Source organism: Panthera onca, chromosome C1 (genome assembly GCF_046562875.1).
Source record: "Panthera onca isolate mPanOnc1 chromosome C1, mPanOnc1 haplotype 2, whole genome shotgun sequence".
NCBI classification, from domain to species: domain Eukaryota; kingdom Metazoa; phylum Chordata; class Mammalia; order Carnivora; family Felidae; genus Panthera; species Panthera onca.
Genome location: NC_138346.1, coordinates 35,001,368 through 35,020,941, shown reverse-complemented (window position 1 = coordinate 35,020,941; position 19,574 = coordinate 35,001,368). Strand labels below are relative to the sequence as shown.

General features: G+C 36.6%; 1 protein-coding gene across 4 annotated transcripts in view; it reads right to left on the bottom strand.

The window, feature by feature from the left end:
• The window catches only part of ORC2 (origin recognition complex subunit 2), a 42,198-nt gene that overhangs the window by 1,211 nt on the left and 21,413 nt on the right, over nucleotides 1-19,574 (bottom strand). For all 4 annotated transcript variants that reach the window (XM_060622912.3, XM_060622911.3, XM_060622910.3 and 1 more), the window contains exons 9-17: nucleotides 17,404-17,597; nucleotides 16,288-16,386; nucleotides 13,217-13,326; nucleotides 10,818-10,950; nucleotides 9,950-10,046; nucleotides 6,871-7,017; nucleotides 6,081-6,252; nucleotides 2,523-2,584; nucleotides 1,276-1,394 (exon numbers count right to left, since the gene is read on the bottom strand). In XM_060622912.3, coding sequence (XP_060478895.1) covers nucleotides 1,276-1,394; nucleotides 2,523-2,584; nucleotides 6,081-6,252; nucleotides 6,871-7,017; nucleotides 9,950-10,046; nucleotides 10,818-10,950; nucleotides 13,217-13,326; nucleotides 16,288-16,386; nucleotides 17,404-17,597 — 1,133 coding nt within the window. The remainder of the gene's footprint in view (nucleotides 1-1,275; nucleotides 1,395-2,522; nucleotides 2,585-6,080; nucleotides 6,253-6,870; nucleotides 7,018-9,949; nucleotides 10,047-10,817; nucleotides 10,951-13,216; nucleotides 13,327-16,287; nucleotides 16,387-17,403; nucleotides 17,598-19,574) is intronic.

The window sequence follows — 19,574 nt, the reverse complement described above, 5'->3', positions numbered from 1 at the left end:
TCCCACCTCTACAAGCTTATCTTCTACTTAGCCATTAAATGTCGCACTTCTGGGCTTAGTTCCTGGCCTCCTAATCTCACTGTATGTCCTCTCTCATGATAGTCCTACCAATGGCTGGTTTCCATTACAACCTAAATATGCAAGGATCAGTCTTCTATCTCTAGCCCAATCTTTGCTCTGGTTTCTTGTCCCAGGATATCCAGTTGCCTAGCTGACATCTCCATTTGCAAATCTCGAAAGAATCTCAAAGAGTAAGTTCAGATGTACTGCAATCACAAACTTATGATCTGTCTACCCAAAAATGTTTCTCATCCAGTGATCTTACCACCTCTCTGGTTATGCACGCCAGGTACCAGAAATCATTCTTTACACTTTACCTTGGCTCTCACATCCAACCTATTATCAATTCTTGTCAGTTCTACCTCCTAAGTATATCTGGATTCCAACCCCTTTTCTCTCTTCATCCTAGTCAAGTTACCATCATCTCACCCAGACTACTAACAGTTTCCTAACTGGTCTCTGGGAATTGACTTTTAGCAATTCCCACCTCACCCTGCCCCATTCCACTTTGCATAACCAGAGTCAGAACAATTTTTTTTAATGACTTCCCTTAATCTTCAAATGAAGATTAGAATCTTTTCCGTGGCCTAAAAGCAGTATACCATTGTCTTTTCAGCCTCTCATTCTGTGCCATGCTGGCCTTGTTTTTCTCTGACCAGTTATCTCCCAATATTCCTTGAGATCTCAGCTCAGTGGTCTGATAACCATAATTAGGTCGGATTCACATATTACGCTCTTTCAGAACCATGTACCCTTCTGATCATAGGACTTAACCACAATTAAAAATTGACATGTGTGTGATTATTTGACAAATGCCCATCTCCTCCATTAGACTTTAAGCTCCATCAGAAAAGAAATTCGGTTTTTGCTTACTATTGTATCCTAATACTTAGTGCAATATCTGATATGTAGTTAGTGCTCCATGTAGACTCAATTGGTGATGTGGTAGAAGAAAAAGAGGGAAAAGGGAATACAATTATTTGACTTATATTTCTAATGGTCTGTTACCCTGGCTAAGTTTTCTGCTCTGAAGCTGAGTACTTCTTTCTATAGAACTTAATCTATAGAACTTAAATGGTACATGGCCTAAATGGATCCTTGGGACCCGTCATGGAACCTCTACTTGTTTCCTAAAGTCGACTCAAAGGCATACTTGTCCTTAACTAAACAAGAGATAAGGTATTCCTGGCATATAATCTGTAACAGCAGTCTCACCTTCTTTGTTCTTATAAGCTTGTGGTCCCTAAATTCAGTTAGCTGGGCCCGAAGTGTCAGATCACTATTGACCAGGAATGCCTCTCGACACTGTTGGTAAAAATCTTGAAAAGAAAGTCCTAGAGAGTTCAAAAGGAGATGTGAACATAAGTTAGCATTTAAGACATCACCCCATATATGGTTACCCATTCCAAAGAACACAGAAAAAAAGTGCTATTGCCACAGTATACCAAAGTAGTCAGTTTTAAGTACCTCTGGAAGAAACAAACTAGAGAAAACTTAATTATTATACACCATGACTTAGATATATCTATTTAAAAAAAAAATTTTTTTTTTTAATGTTTTATTTTTTGAGAGAGAGAGACAGAGTGTGAGTGGGGGAGGGGCAGAGAGAGAGAGAGGGAGACACAGAATCCGAAGCAGGCTCCAGGCTCTGAGCTGTCAGCACAGAGCCCGACGCGGGGCTCGAACCCACAAGCTGTGAGATCATGACCTGAGCCGAAGTCAGACGCTTAACTGACTGAGCCACCGAGGCACCCCTAGATATATCTATTTTTAAAGGGAACTGATTGGTTGAAAGTAGTCAACTGACCAAGTAAAACCTAACTCTGTGGGCAGCTTTAAACAGCATGAATAACGCTGACTTTTAAAGAAGGAACTAGTAAGTCAGGAGAGCTGAACGGTTATTAAAATATTTATCTAAGTTAATGGTTTTACCCAAGGGGAAGAAAATCTGCTAAGATGCCCAGCATATGAAATATGTTATCTGTAGACACATGTCCACAGTTACTACCATAGGAAATTTAAAAATAGGCCGGAAATGGGGCACCTGGGTGGCTCAGTTGGTTAAGTGCCCAAATTTGGCTCAGGTCACGATCTCAGAGTTTGTGAGTTTGAGGCTCGTGGGCTCTGCACTGACGGGGAGTATGAAGCTCGCTTGGGATTCTCTGTCTTCCTCTCTCTGCCCCTCCCCTGCTCTCTCTCTCTTTCAAAAATAAATAAAACATTAAAAAGAAAAAAAAAAAGGCGGCCAGATGGGGTCTTTCAATGTGCATTGGCAAACAGTGCGTTAAGCAGTGTTATCTGTGGGGCTTCTTGAAAATGTGCTATGTGGCAGACAAACTGATCACAGACCAAACCATTTATTTGCTCCTTTGAAACACTGCAGTGCTATTATTAGATTCCAGAAAAAGGAATTTATGGGGTGAAACAAACTCAAACAATTTAATATTATAATTATTGGATACCAATGTAAGAAGGGTTATCCTGGTTATCCAGTTGATACTTTATTAGTAGCCTGAAGATCCCCCTAAGGAAAAAAAAAAAAAATCAAATCCAGAACGTTAACATCAAAAGGTAACAGTAAAATACACAAAGATAATTTGAAATACTTGGCTTATACATACTCTCTTCTGTTCTTTTCTCCAAGGAACCTGGCCTACTTAAAAAAGAGAAGCTTTTTTATAGACTTTTAAGGAAAATCTAGGAGTTTTCTTTAAGGCTACAGGTTGGTTCAGGTTAGAAAATTTTGAATATATAATAAAATGTAAAGAGAATATTAATCCCATAACCCTAAAATAACAACCACAAACATTTGATGTGGAAATCATATTTATGTATGCTGCCTTCTCAAATCTTTGTGGAATAAAGCAGGGTGGAAACACAAATTCATGCATTTATATATAGTATATACCATTTTATATCTCACCTTTTCACTTAACTGATTTTCCCATATCATTAAAAAGTCTTCCTAAATTTTTAATGGCTTCTCAGCTGTCATATCGTGTACCACACAGTTACCATTGCCCTACCTGTTTTGGATGTTTACTTCCAATTTTATTAAAAATAACTCCACATTAAGTTGTACATATTCTTTCATCTCAATTTCTACAGGAGACTGCACAAAGTCGAATTATGGGGCTGGAAGCATGTTACACACCCTGAGATTTTCAGGAGTCCTTGGGTGTGGCAAAAATTTTAAATCTTTACATTTTAATTTTTAAGATGATCTAGAAAATAATCACATAAGTGTTTCTGGATCATCTGACCATGTTAGAACTAGATACTGCCACTGACTACACAGCTAAATGTTGATTAAGATTTTTTTATCACATTCACACCAAGTAAACACTAAATGATATAGGAGTTTGCAGAATGAAACAAAATTTCATAGTTACAAAAAAAAAGCATCGGGGACACCTGGGTGAGCTCAGTCGGTTAAGCGTCCGACTTTGGCTCAGGTCATGATCTCACGGCTCATGGGTTTGAGCCCCATATTGGACTCTGTGCTGACAGCTTGGAGCCTGGAGCCTGCTTCGGATTCTGTGTCTCCCTCCCTCTCTCTCTGTTCCTCCCCCACTCGCACTCTCTCTCTCTCAAAAAAAAAAAAAAAAAAAGCGTTGGAGGCTAATACATAGACATTTAAGTATGCCAAACTAAAAACTGCTTGCATTAGAGCAGAGTCCTATTTAACGTTGTACTTATATTGTATGGATTCCCACCTTCATACACAGCAACTTGCAATAGTCCATTAACAGTAAACATAAGAAGATTGAAACCTTTTTCTATTGCAATTTAATAGAAATTTTGATTAGATACCGATTTAATGCATATTTCAATACTAATACAATACTAATCTTCAGGTCTACAAAGCAGCTTTACAGAGTAACAAAATTAATTAAAATCCGTAATTGAGGGCTAACATGAGGGAGTCTTGTGGTACCGATACAGCTGAGTATCTTGACTGTGGTGGTTATAGGGATGTAAGGCTCCGCATGTGACTAAACTGCAAGGGCTATGAGCATACACTTGCACACACACAAATGAGTGCACATGTCCACGGTGAAATCTGAATAAGCTCTATGGATTGTACCAATCTGGTTTTGGTTTAATACTGCACTGTGATGGGAGGTATTTGGGAAAGGGGTACTCAGGACTTTCCTGGACATTTCTTTATAGCCTTCTGTGAATACTCCAAAAGTTTTTAAAAAAGCAAACACATAAAAGAAAAATAAATGGGAAAAATTTTTCTAGAATGAAAAGATTTGAAAGTTTTTGCCTATCCCATCCCCTAGTTATTCCCCTCCCTTCTTTTATACAGTGTGTACTATCCTGAATTAGGTATTTTTCATTTCTGTGCACATTTTGAAATTTAACCATAATGACATATGCATAGAGTATTACAATACTACATAATACATAAAGTATTACATTGCTATAAAGTATTGTTTTACATGCTTTTTTTCATATCTACCATCCTGTCTGGTTTAGCATTTGTCCTCAACAGAAATGTCTGGGTTTGGACAGTATGTGGTATTGTCCTACTACTGTTACCCCACATAAGTCAGACTCCCAACTGCCTTTGCTGCTCTTACATCCAGAACACAGCTGGGCTGTGGCTTCCATTCTCTCACTGCTCTATGATTGCTTCATTGAGATGTTCATATTTTCAGTCAGGCTATAATCTTTTTGTTTTTCCTTTGGTCCTTTTATATTTTATCTATTAATGCTATGTGTTTGGAACAAAAGGGGATGAATTAAAAGTGTGAAAACTATTGTACCATCCTGACTAGATGTGTCCATTGCTCTTGGGAGAAAAAAAAGACCTTGCTAGTCTCATCTGCTTTAAGAAACTTTGCATTTTTGTGTCAAATTTAAAACACAAGAAAAATCGATGTTTGGATTAATTTATAGGTCCAATACATTCTCACTTGCTACCTCTATAATGTTCAGTCCACTCATCCAAGAACACACTATTTTTCATCTTTTCAAATCTTAATTATTTTTAACAGGGTTTATTGTTTTCAAACACTTCATCTTGTTAAAAATTGCTCTAGAATTCTATTCTTTTGGCGGGGGGGGGGACCTGGTACTAAAAGCCTTTTTCAGTAAGTTATCATGCCCTTTATGTTTTGCCAGTTTATGCCATATCCAGCTTTTCTTAGCATTTCTTAATTCAGATACACCTCTTGGTGGGGCTGCTGAAAGGGCTCCACTAGAGACATTATACAAAGATCTTTAAGGGCAAGAGCTTTGGAGCCCAGCAGATGTGGATCAAAATCTCTGCCCATTGCTATCTACCTTAGAGTAGCTGTGAGGATCAAATGAGTTATTTCATGTGAAGGGCCCCATGTTTGAATCAGAATGTTCAGTATATAATTAAAAATAACCCTCAGATTTAAGTAAAATCAAAATTCTTTTTCCTCCAGTGACCACTATCTTGAGATATAATAATTAATGGGGTGCCTGGGTGGCTCAGGTCATGATCTCACGGTTCATGAGTTCTAGCCACACTTTGGGTGAGCCCTGCTTCTCTATCCCCCTCTCTCTCACTTTCTCTCTGCCCCTCGCTGACTTGTGCCCTCTCTGTCTCTCAAAAAAAAATTTAGAAATATAAAAATTCAGAAAAAGAAATATTGACACTACTGTTTGAGGAGTCCGCCTATTGCATAACCCAGTACTGCCAACTAGTTTTTACTATTTCTCTTAATCCTTCAAACTAAGTAGAGACTTTATTATTACCATTAAAACCTACTACTGCATGTCTTAAAACGTATGGAGTTTTTAAAAAGAAACTGCAGGGGCGCCTGAGTGGCTCAGTTGGTTAGGCATCTGACTTTGGCTCAGGTCATGATCTCGTGGTTTGTGAGTTCAAGCCCCACATCAGGCTCTGTGCTGACAGCTCAGAGCCTGGAGCCTACTTCAGACTCTATGTCTCTCTCTCTCTGCCCCTCCCCTGCTCACGCTCTTTCAATAATAAATAAATAAAAAAAAAAAAAGAAAGAAACTGTAGTTTTCATTCTTACCTTGCATTAGGGGTAAGGCTTCGTAAGACATGAGTTAGAGAACTCAGTGGTAATGATCCAGATTGTTTAACCAGAAGAGAATTCTCATAGGAAGTTTCTTCAGTATAAGGACTATATGTAGTAGTTTCATACCAGAGCCAGTTATAAAGACTCTGCTTTGCATGATCCCACACTACGGCATATAATTAAAGAAAACAAGAGTTATTAATTATTGTCATACTGTCATGTTACTAGATTCCACTCTAGGAAGTGGAAAGAATGAGAAAGCATTGAAATAAATGAATCCTAAAAATTTTCATTTTTGCCATTTTTCCATCCAAATCAGTACCTCACAATCTAATTTCATTGTCAGTCAACATCTATATCTGAATCTTTATTTGTATGCTGAATACAAGTAAAATATATTAGTGCTACACCAAGGCATTCTTTTGAAAAAATTTAATAACACTGTTCTTTTTGTGTTTTAAACATTTTTTTTCCTATAGGATCATCACAAAGTCTCTGAATTAAATGCATAAAATCAATGTTGCAATACTTACAAAGAGTAGAAAAAGACCAATATAATAGTTGGGCCTCTCCCCCTTCATGAAATGAATACCCCCTTTAGAATCTGAATTTTATCTCCAAGAATTATGCTCTAAATCAGATTGAGGACACTTTTATTTTTAGCAACCCATGTCTTTAAGCATGCAACAAAAAAAGTGTACTAAAAAAACAATAAAAATGTTGACTTACAATAGTAAAAAATTTTTTAAGACTGGTATCTCAAGAAAGAGAAGGGAAGACTTACTGAGAGGAGCATTGAGGTGATCAATAGATGCTATAAGGTATATATTATGTAAAGATGACAACTGTCCAATAATTTGCTGGCTTTTGTCTCCTCTCAACATTTGGCTATCCAAATTGTGGATAAGAAGGAAGAGTTCTAAAGAAGAATCTAAAAGGAAAGACAACTCAATTATTATTTACAAGGAGTATTTGTAAAGTCCTTACAACACAAAATGCCTGTGAATTAAAAAGTATCAAAGTAGTATAGGACAAGGGTAACTACTGCATAGCAGTATGTAATATATTTGAGAAGACAGCAGTCTCTCAAAAATAGGCAACATATTATTAAAGTTTTAAGGAAATTGGTTGAAAATCAGTGGGGACTGGGTGGTTAGACACTTAACTGGAAGGGTTAGTGCTCAAATCACATCATAAAGAAAGGAGTTTTAATAAGGTACAGGAAATAGTGCAAGATGCATATTGGGTTGGAGGTAAATCTGTGCATGTTGCATTGCAAGGTAGAAGTAGAGCTGGCGCGCGTGCGCGCGCGCGCACACACACACACACACACACACACACACACACACACACACAGTTCTTACCAGGCATTAAGAGGCAAGATAGAAAACCCTGATTATCGTAAAAGGCAAAGAAGACAAAAAAAGGGGAGGGAGTGAAATTTAGGATATTGCTCAAGGCATCAGGAAAGTCAGAGAAGTAAATAGTATCATAAAGGTTAATGAAGGAAGAATTTGGAGGATGGAGCTGTCAACACCATTAATTACTGCAGAGATCAAGATAAAGAATGAGCCAAGGTCAACTCTGTTTAGTAAGAAAATTACACAGGTAATCAAGCATATAGTTCGTGTAGCACAGAAGCAAGAAATTGAGGAAATAGGTAAAAAGGCATGACATGTCTTCAAAAACTCTGAAATCACTGAAACAAGAAAATAAAACAGTGTGGAAGGGCAGCAGAATCAGGTAAACCTTTTCTTATGATGGAAGAAGTCCTATATATGTTTAAAAGCCACTGGTAAGTCTCTCAGGAGTTGGTAAGAAATGAGACATTTAGCATTTATAATGGACAATAAGCCTACTAGAGTAAGTAAATTTCTCCCACTGGGGCTAGAGGGACAAGAGAGACTATAGCAACAAAGATTCTGAGAACATTTTGAAAGTCCAAGGTTCCTTAAATTCTAGAAGCCACCATAATCAATAGTGTTTAAATTCTATATAGACATAGAATTCTATTTTATAACTATATAAAATTATACTTATATGTTTACATCATATGCATTACACTATATGAACTATGTAATTATTTATTTATGAACTATGTAATTAGTTACATATATTCAAATTATATACCCATATGTGAAAACTTTAATTATAGTTTATATAATTACAAATATATTTTATATAAATAACCAAATATGCATTACATAAATGAATATATACATGTAAAATGACTCAGGCACTTATTTTAAACAATTTATAACCATACCAAAATTCTCTATCAGATTAAGTTACTCCTTTTTATTAAGTAGTAACTAAGTGACAATTGTTGGACCCTAAATAATTTTTTTTTTAGTTTTCTGAAATGCTCACATAGCCAAAACACTCACACCAAAAGAATAACAAAAAAATGCTTTTAGGGGTGCATTGGTAGCTCAGTCAGTTAAGTGTCCGGCTCTTGATCTCAGCTCAGGTCTTGGTTTCACTGTCGTGAGTACAAGCCCCACACTGAGCTCTGTGTTGGCCATGTAGCCTATTTAAAAAAAAAAAAATGCTTTTTTTCCATTCTGCAGATTTTAGTATATGAAATTATTCAAATGCAGTAATATTTACTGAGAATAAAGAAGAGAAGTGTTTTATAAAAATATTAAACAATATAAAAATACCAAAGATGCACGTATCAACTGGGGGCACTTCACACAGGCCAAGTAAAACCTGAAAACTATTCTGAAATAATAGGCTTTTGGTTATACAAATTCAAGGTGTTTGGGGTAATTCTTTCCTGTTAGGTAAATGAAGTTCACAAAAAAGTTGATGGAAAAAGAAAGGGCAAATTACTTCTGAGAAATCTAAATCATCATTGAGAGAAGTGTTATTGAAATAATCCCCTGTACAGAATAATACAGAGCTTCCTCAGTCTCAGATGGGCATACATCCCGATAAACCCATCCTAAATTGAAGTAAGTCAAAAATACTTTTAATACACTCAACTGAACATCATAGCTTAGCCTAGCCCACCTTTTTAGTTTTTTTAATTTAAATTTTAGTTAACATACAGTACAGTGTTGGTTTCAGGAGAATTCAGTGATTCATCATCACTTACATACAACACCTAGTGCTCATCACAAGTGCCCTCCTTAATACCCATCACCCATCTAGACCGTTCCCCACCCACCTCCCTCCATCAACCCTCAGTTTGTTCTCTGTTGTTAAGAGTCTCTTGTGGTTTGTTTTCCTCTCTTCTCTTCCCCCCACCACCTTCCCATATGTTCATCTGTTTTGTTTCTTAAATTCCACATAGGAAGGAAATTGTATGGTATTTGTCTTTCTCTGATTGACTTATTTTGCTTAGCAAAATATTTTGCTTAGCTGGCTCCATCCATGTCAATGAAAATGGTAAGATTTCATTCTTGTTGATTAGCCTAGCCCACCTTAAATGTGCTCAGAACAGCCTATAGTTGGGTAAAATCATCTAACACAAAGTCTATTTTATAATAAAGTGTTGAATATCCTATGTAATTTATTGAATACTGTACCGAAAGTGAAAAACAATGGTTGTACGGGTACAGAATGGTTATATCAGTTATTTACTTTCATGGCCATGTGGCTGACGGGGAGCTGTGGCTTGCTGCCACTGCCCAGCATCACAACGGAGTGTAGCACCACATACCCCTAGCCCAGGAAAAGATTAAAAATGCAAACTTTCAAGTATGGTTTTCTACTGAATGTGTATTGGTTTTGCACCATCATAACATCAAAAGTGGTAAGTCAATCCATTTTAAATTGGGGACCTCCTATCTGTACGTGAATAAGTATAAGTGTATGCTTAGCTTTACCCTAAAACTAGAGCATCTACTTCATGTTACCTTCTTTAAATTTGTTTACTATCCAGTCTAGCTGATCCAGTACACTGCGGAAAGTACCCATATGATCGAGGACTTCTTCTGTTATAGAATTCAGGATCTATATCATAAAAGTGCAAGAGGTACATCAATTACTACTTATTCTATCATATAGGATAAATACAACTAGCAAATCAATCTTTTCTTATAAGTTAAAAATGAATTTAGATTTCCTATCAAGTCTAAAAAAACCACTTAAAAAATCCTTCTGGTTCTTAAGTATATCAAATTCATTTTTGGCATTAAGTTATGGCAAAAATGAAACATGGAAAAATACCAAAGACATAAAGATAAGAGGGTAGCAAAAATAACCCCCCTCCAACAAAACGGGAAACATTAGAAAACTATATATTTATCAAAGGAAATGGGATACACACATTAAAGACACTTTTCAGAAGGAATACTGCATAATTAATATCTAGCACCAAAAGGTTTTTGTTTTCAAACGATGAGAGGACACAAGCATTTGCACTAAAACTGACCTATGATACATTATAAAACTACAAACTATTACTTATTAGAGTACCAAAGTGACATAAAAGCAATAATAAAGTCTTCCATAATCCTGTCCTTCACAAAAGTACTGTTGTTGGTATTTGGTAAACAAAACCAACATTTCTCTAAGATTTACTATATTTATCAGTTACAAAGTAGGAAATTCAGAGATGAGGTTTCAAAGCTAGAACCCTGAGTCCCAACACATGATCTTAAGCATTATGCAATCCTACTAGTGTCAAGGCTAAAAAAATTTGAATGTTCCAGAATGTAATTGGTATGGGTATCAAATGGCAGGGAATATAATGTTGCTCCTTTTAACATTTTTGAAACTTACTGATTTCACACTTATTCCAGGAAAGAAGCCATTGATGACAACATGAATGGAATCTTGCAGCACAGTGGTTCGAAACCTTTCTAGTAAATCTCTTTTAGAACCCAAACCAAAAAGCACAATGTTGAACCCCAGGCTGTTAGGAAAGATAGCATTCATGAAATTAAAGTTCAGTACCTCTTACTTAATTTTTTAGAATTAACTAGTTTAAGTTTATAAAAAATACAGAAAGAACTAGGATGACTAAAGAACTATATTGATTCTCAACTTATACAAGGTAATAAAAGCGCAATTTTATTATTATCTGTACACCAAACTTACAGGTCCAGCATCAGTAACTTTCTCTCCAGCTCTTAATACCTTTCAGGTGATGGATGGCTGGAGGCAAGGGAGAACAACAGGAGGCACAAGGCACTAAACAGTTGTACAAGCTGAAGCTGAGTTTTAATAGATTAAATAGGAAAAGTAAGCAGAGGCCAAATCACAAAGGTCTTGTTAAGTCAACTAAGACATTAGATTTTATTTAAAGGACAATGACCATTTAACAGTAACTAGTCAGGTGTTAACTAAAAGGTTTTAAGTAGGAAAGTAGCATGATATTTTCACCCTGGCTGAATAGGGTGGATGGACAGAAGAAGGGGAAAACTGCCAAAGATGATGAGCTTGAATTAGGTGTTATGGAGAAAAATAGAAGTTATCAAGAGCTTTACATGTCAAATCAATAGGATTTGAAGAGTGATTAGATGTGGAAGGTGAGAGAAAGGGAATATTTCAAAATAACTTGGTTTTTTTTGGCCTAGGCAACTATGTGGATGAAGTGACTTTCACTGTGCCAGGCTGCAGGGGCAGGTGGCAATGAGGGGTCTAAGAGGAGTTAAATTTTATATATATTGAATTATTTACAGGACATCAACATGGAAACCCTCCAGTATACACTGATGTACCTGTATATGCTGCTGAGGAGTGAGATCTGGGCTGGCCTGGAGAAATCATGGGAGTTATTCACATGCAAAAAGCAACCAAAGCCCAGAGAGTGAATGAGAAGATTAGAACACCAAGCACCTAGGGGTCAAGCTAAAACTCAACTCCATGATTGTTTATAGAAGTCTATCAGAAACAGTATTTATGTGATGCTTTGTAGCAATGCAGGGGAGCCTAGGAATAGAAGAAAGGCAATAACCCCCAAAGTAGAGATAGATGGTGCAAGGTAGCAGCACCAGAAAAAAAAGTAAGGAAATTCAGAGAGTCGACAATTCTGTTAAGTAGCTGAATGAGGTATAGGCTGGGAAGCAAAGTCAAACAAGTTATCAGAGTTGACATACTGGAAGGAGGAACTGGTGGATGCTGTGGGATGGGATCAGAGTGAAGAGCTACTTTACAAATTTATAATGAACAGATCTACAAAAAGTTATTAGGAGAAACTGAGGTCCTAGCAATGAAGATAGGCATAACCCTTTGATGTATTACTGGCAAAAGAAAGCCAGGATCAATTGAGGAAAATTGTGTCAATTTCTAGTTTTACTGCTTGGTGGACCTGACTTCTTATTTATCCCTGTGACTATGTAACTGTGAGTATACATGTACAATACCATACATTTTAAGCACTTCCTTATACTAAGATCCTTTTTAATAAAAGTGTAAAAGTAATTATAGTAAAAAAAAACAGTTTTCATTTTAACCATTGTTCTAATTGTTTTAATGGGAATTTGAAATTTAACCTGAGGTATCTGAAAAATGGTAAAATTCAAAAAATATTCAAAGAAATAATTTTTAAATGGTAAAATGGTATTTATAGGACAGATAAAAACCTGAAGATCTATAGCACATGAATACAGAATAAGATTAAAATATATATATATTCTTTTTAGAAACTTTGCTGTGGAAAACTGGATTATAATCTAACTGAGGGGCACCTGCGTGGCTCAGGTGGTTAAGTGTCTGAATCTTGATTTCAGTTCAGGTCATGATCCCAGGGATATGGGACTGAGCCCCACATGGGGGCTCCACATGGAACGTGGAGCCTGCTTAAGATTCTCTCTTTCTCTCTCTAACCCTCCCCTGCGCTCTCTCTTAAAAACAAAGAAAAAAAATCTAATTGATGTATCTTATCAGTCTTGACAGATTAGATTTTTCAATATTTTTACAAGTAATAACAATTCTAATAAAGGCTATTTTACCAATGGCTTTCATATATGATAAACTTAGACACATTTCTTGAAAACTAGATTTTCTGAGATGAGTCATACAATATGACATTTCTACATCTGAGTCATCAAATTAGGAAAACACCTATTTTTTTCACAATTTTATATGTAAAAATGTATCAAGTTGATTGCAAAAAGAAAATTAAATGTTAGATTGCTTTGATTTTAACACACAGACATGTAAATAATAGTACTTACCGTAACTGCAACATCCATTTATGAAATAATTGTTCATACTGTTGATTTAGTTGTTTAAGTTCAGCAGAAAAGGAAGGAGAAACCTTGCTCAGTAAGTTACGCAAAGTTTGCTTTAAAAAAAAAGAGGGAAGAAGATCACTTTCAAACCACATACATCAAAATCAACAGAAACTAAAAATATTTCCTTAGAGGTAGACATTAGAAGAGGCCATTAGTGGAAATATTACTTTAACCAGGCTTGGTAATGAGTGCATCAAATGAATACACATACTATTTATGGTTTAAGTATTTGTTTTCTTAAAACTTTTTGTCTAGAACTGTATCTATGATTATAAATTCCAAATATAAGGCTTTAATTTCTAAAAAGATCATTACCATAAGGAGATGATTAAACCTGCCTCCCAGCTTTGACAACAAATCCAGACAGACTTTTTAAAACCTATGAATTTGAAGAAATGTGAAAGCTTAAGGTAACAATATGAATTCTCAGAAAACATTAAAGTTTCTTTATAATTTACCATTATCACTAATAAAATAAACTTGTATCACTGCTCCTCTAAGAATCAAAGCTACTTCTAACAAATCCATCTTTGATAAGTATGGCAAAGTTCTTTTTTGTTTTTTTTTTTTTAAGATTTTATTTTTGGGGCGCCTGGGTGGCTCAGTCGGTTAAGCGTCCGACTTCGGCTCAGGTCATGATCTCGCGGTCCGTGAGTTCGAGCCCCACGTCAGGCTCTGTGCTGACAGCTCAGAGCCTGGAGCCTGCTTCGGATTCTGTGTCTCCCTCTCTCTCTGCCCCTCCCCCATTCATGCTCTGTCTCTCTCTGTCTCAAAAATAAATAAAAACTTAAAAAAAAAAAAAGATTTTATTTATTATTTACAAAAAAAATTTTTTTTTAATGTTTGTTTATTTTTGAGACAGAGAGAGAGCATGAACAGGGGAGGGGCAGAGAGAGAGGGAGACACAGAATCTGAAGCAGGCTCCAGGCTCTGAGCTGTCAGCACAGAGCCCCACGCAGGGCTCGAACTCTCAAGCTGTGAGATCACAACCTGAGCCAAAGTCAGATGCTTAGCTGACTGAGTCATCCAGGTGTCCCTAAAATATCCTTTTAATACTAAAGGCTAGAATTGCAGTTAACATCCCAGGCACTCAGGTCTATTTAGGTCTTAACTTATCCACACACTTAAAGAGAAACAGGACAAGTTCTAAGTAACTGGTAAGTGGGTAGTTTTAAAAATTTTCTCTCATTCCTTCTGAAGTTTAGAGCTCTGAAAAAGCAGATGAAGCATTTCCAGAGGTCAATTATAGCAAATTATCAGAGCATACTCACACTTGAATGTGAACTCCGGAAAGTTATCTATAAACTTTAATTTCAAACTTTAGTGTCTGCGGAGAATCACGCTATTGGCCCCAATACTTCCCATTTCCCTATATATCCATACCCTCTGCCATGTGACTTTGCCTCCCACTAAAGAGGTGGAGCCTAGTTCCCTGCTCTTTGACTTTTTTTGCAGCCACATGATTTGCTGTGACCACTAGGACAAGGCAGAAGTGACACTGGGTCAGTTTTGAGCCCAGGCTATAACAGGTCTTGTGTTTTTCCACTTCTTACATCTCTGGCATCATCATGAGAAGAACATGGCTCAGGTGGCCTGCTGGTCCAATGAGGAAGAGAGACATATGGAGCAAATCCTTGATCGGCCAACCCCCACCTGACCCACAGACATGAGAAAGAAAACATAAATGCTGAATGATACATGCTGAGACTATATTGGTTAGCTATGTCCACAATCACTGAAAGACCTTCCCCTCCCTCATTATTGGTAACAGGTGTTTAATAGAGGTCTTTCTGCCTCTCAGTCCTATGAAGTCCTGTTCTGACTCTAGACCCATTTATCCTTCTCCCATGTTGCTTATACAGAAATCTATGCACTAAGTAGATGTCAGTGCCATCTCCTCCCTAGAACAACTTGGCTTCTTGACATGTTTTCATCAGTCTCTGATCTGAGGCCCAATACCAATACACCAGGTGACAAAGACAAAAACAACCACATAGTATCATGTCTTCCAGGTCATGGCAGCTTACTCTATATTCTCCTCTTTTCTGTATCTTGCAAACTCTTGTGAAAAGCCCTGTATACCTTCGAAAATTGCAAAAAGTCTCAATATTCTTTTTTTTTTTTAAGATAGCATTTTTTATTATTTTTTAAAATGTTTTTATTTATTTTCGAGACAGAGAGAGACACAGCATGAGCAGGGGAGGGGCAGAGAGAGAGGGAGACACAGAATCTGAAGCAGGCTCCAGGCTCTGAGCTGTCAGCACAGAGCCCCACACGGGGCTCAAACTCTCAGACCGTGAGATCATGATCTGAGCTTAAGTCGGATGCCCAACCGACTGAGCCACCCAGGCGCCCCAGAAGTCTCAATATTCTTTGAGCCAATGACAATCATCTCTTCTTGATTCAGATTATCAACCCCACTTTCTACTCAAAGACTTTCTCAGATGGGTTCTGTCTTCTCTGTTAGGGACATACCAGTCAAAACCCTCAGTCAAAATACCTCAAAAACTGGTATTTTTTATTAAATGAGATACCAGAACCATAGTATATAGTAACTTTATCTTACTGTACCGAACAGGTTTTCTGTAATATCAAGAAGCAGCTTCCCTCTGTTCTTTGTAACTAAAGGTCTGTAACTAAAAGAGTCCGGTCAAGGTCTTTATTTTGTGACCAGTGTGAAGTTCAATGAATATGAGTTAAAGAATAACAGAGATTAATGCTAATGGATAACAAAAAAACTATGGCCCTGATGATTATCATAAATCCTGAAGAAATGATAAAGTAGAGAAAAAAATGTAATTATAGTATATCAAACAGAATTCAAATCTATTGAACCATTTACATATAATGAAACATATAATAGTTATGTTACATTAATTTGTGTTTCATTTTATCAGGATAATAATTCTGCTTGTGTAAACTCACTCTTCACATTTGCTGCTTATGCAGTATATTTTTTAGCTCACAATAAAAAAAAAAAAAATGTAGAAGTAACGTTTCTTGCAACATACCTGATCCAGTTTAGCTCGCTTTAGTTTCTGTAGTGTTCTGTCAGAGGTTAAAACTTTTGAACTGCTATGAGCTTCAAAATATTCTTCTACTAAATCACTCTGAAAGTGGATAGAGCAAAATCAATTCTTAGTTTCAGATATTTATTTTATATCAAAACTAGACAGTAATATCAGAATAAGATATGTGAAATATTTGGCAGCATTTTCTTTTTGCAGCGATAATACAGATTAAGGACCAAGCAAATTTAATTCTATTTAATTCTAGTAGTAAAACTGAGTAACTCTTAGGATCATAAAAGTTAAAAGAAATGACTACATTGAAGTAGTCTTCAAAAAAATGATTCCTAAGTTCCAACATAAAATTTCTACTTAGACTTAAAAAAGGGGGGGGGAGGTGGCTAATGATCAGGACCTTCATTTTGCCTCACACAGTCCTAGCAAATCTGTTAATATTAGTACAGCTAAGGAACTGAAAATGAGGAAGAAATCAACAGCAGAGTAAAAAAAAAAAAAAAAAAAAAAAAGAGCTGCCTACCATTCCAGTAAAATGGCTTACTACTTCTTCATGAACTTGGGGCTAGACTAACCTCCATGGTGGTAAGAAGGGATGGAAAACTTTTCAGGCAGTAGGCTTCCTACATTGCTCTGATTCTTTACACCAAACACCAGATAATTAGCCTTTTCTCAGGTCATGGTGCTTACAGTGTTCCTCCAAATAACTCAACATGGACCCACAACCACTTCACTTACTACTTAAACTGACTTGACCATATCAACAATGTTACAAAAACAAAACTATATAAAAAGGTATACACTGAGAAGTCTTGCTTCCAGTTATCCAATCAAAATGTATTTAAAAGCTCATTTTTTATACAACTAAATTGAGATGTCAGCTTTAGCACATGGCATTGATACATGAATGTGGATGCAGACAGGCCAGAACAGAAAGTTCAGAAATAGACACAAATATATACGGGCACTTATGTGAAAGACTGAGAAAATATAGAAAAGTAAAGGAAAAAAATATATTAATCCCCCATTTGGATCTCTTTTCTTAGGGTAGCTTATCTTTAAGATACTGCACAATTTTTCTTTAAGATTAAAGTCTCCACTTACTGTTTTATCTCTTTTCATTTTCTTAGAAGGTGTTCCTTTACAAACAGGAGCTGAAACTACTCTATTCTGAGATGGAATCTTTTGGCTCAATATGACTTCGTTAGTGTCCTCTTCATATTCTTGTGCAACTCCTTCATCATCTTCTGAGTTGGAAGCAGAATATTCACTTTCACTGTCAGAATGAGACCTTGGAACTGTGGGGCAAAAAAGCAATCAGGAAAATTTGACAGTCTGACAAGAGAGGCATTGAAGGGTAATGGAAAGAGCATGGACTTTGAAATAAGAGAATTTTACTTCTGGTTTTGTCCTTATTTGCTGACGATTTCACCAGAGCTAGTTATATAAAGTTTTCTGAGCACTAGTTCCCTCATTTATCAAATGAGGCTCAAAGTGCCTAATTTAATGAACCACTGTGAAGACTACATTGAAATGTATATAAAGCAACTAACAATGCCTGACACCCAGGAACTGTGGCAGAAAATGCCAATCATACCTAGTATCATTCTCTTTCCTTCTTCCTTGCTAACAGAACAGTTTTGTAATATGTGGCAATGTGTCTCACCCTAAGGGATAAATAATCATGGTAATTATCTTTTCCTTTGCCAGATACTTGTTTTCCCACCTCTTTTGCATCTAGGATTGGCTATGTAACCCTCTGACCAATGAAACTTGAGGGAAAATTTGCTAGAAGCTTCTGGGAAAGATTTCCCTCACTTATGGAAGCCATTTATTTATACCAATAGCTTAAAGCTATAGAAGCCATTGTGCAATATGAAGCATTCAAACCAAAAGGTGAAAAATGCTGGTAGCAAAGCAAGAAGACAGGCAGAACCTGGGTCTTTTACGACACTGTTGAGTTAACTCAACCATGGAACTGTGTATCCCTAGGCTTCTCATGATGTGAGATAATTAAATGTCTATGGCTTAAGCCATTATTGTAGAATTTTCTGTTGCTGCCTATACTGGAAACGCCATCCTGACTCAATAAATGGTAGCTACTATAAAAACTATCAATACATAGGCACATTCCATCCCAGAGTTGATACAATAATTTTACTTTTTCTTAAGTTTATTTATTCTGAGAGAGAGAGAGAGAGAGAGAGAGAGAGAAAGGGAGGGAGGGAGGGAGGGAGGGAGACAGGGAGGGAGAGAGAATTCCCAGCAAGCTCTCCACTGTCTGCGCAGAGCCAAATGAAGGGCTCAATCCCACGAACTGTGAGATCATGACCTGAACCGAAATCAAGAGTTGGACGCTTACTTGACTGAGCCACCTAAGCACCCTTAAAATAACTTTTAATTTCCTAGAAGGCAGGACCATGTCTATTTACTTGGCTTCGTACAGCATTCAGTACAACTATGAATATTTAAACTGGTTTCATTATAAAATTTCTAAGTACATCAATAAAACCACTTACAAAACTGTCTCAAAAAAAACCCTAAAAGGTGTGTAATTTTACTGGAGAGACATTTTAACTAACCTTCATATCTACTGACTATAATGTAAAAGACCTAAGTGTTAAGTGTTGGAGTTAAAAATATAAGAGAGAGTTCTTGGCCTGAAGGAATCTACAGTTTAATTGAAGAAATGAACATATCTTTTCATGAAAAGAAGTTAAGTAGTGACAATAACAGATACTAATAGGAGGGTGCCTGGCTGGCTCAGTTAGTAGAGCATGCGACTCTTGATCTTGGGGTGTTCAAGTCCCATGTTGGGTGCAGAGCTTACTTAAAAAAAAAAAAAGACAGTAATAGCTAACACCTGTTAAGCACATATTAAAGTCAAGCACTATACTAAGTACTTTTGACATCTTTTATTCCCATTACTCTCAGAACTATGGGGCTGGTACCATTATTGTCCTTGTTTTGCAAATGAAAAAAACAAGCATAGAGAGGTCTCTAAGTGGCAGACTGAAGATAAAAAGCAAGCAGTCTAAGACTAGAACCTATATACTTAACTATTACTGCTCCTTGTTTAGGTGCTTCTTTTTATAAAAACTCAGTTTTGTTTTGTTTTTTTTAAGTTTATTTGAGAGACTGTGTCCACACAAGCAAGTGGGGGAGGGAGAGAGAAAGAGGGGGAGGGGAGGAGAGAGAAAGAGGGGGAGGGGAGGAGAGAGAAAGAGGGGGAGAGAGAGAGACAGAGAGAGAGGGAGAGAGAAAATGAGAATCCC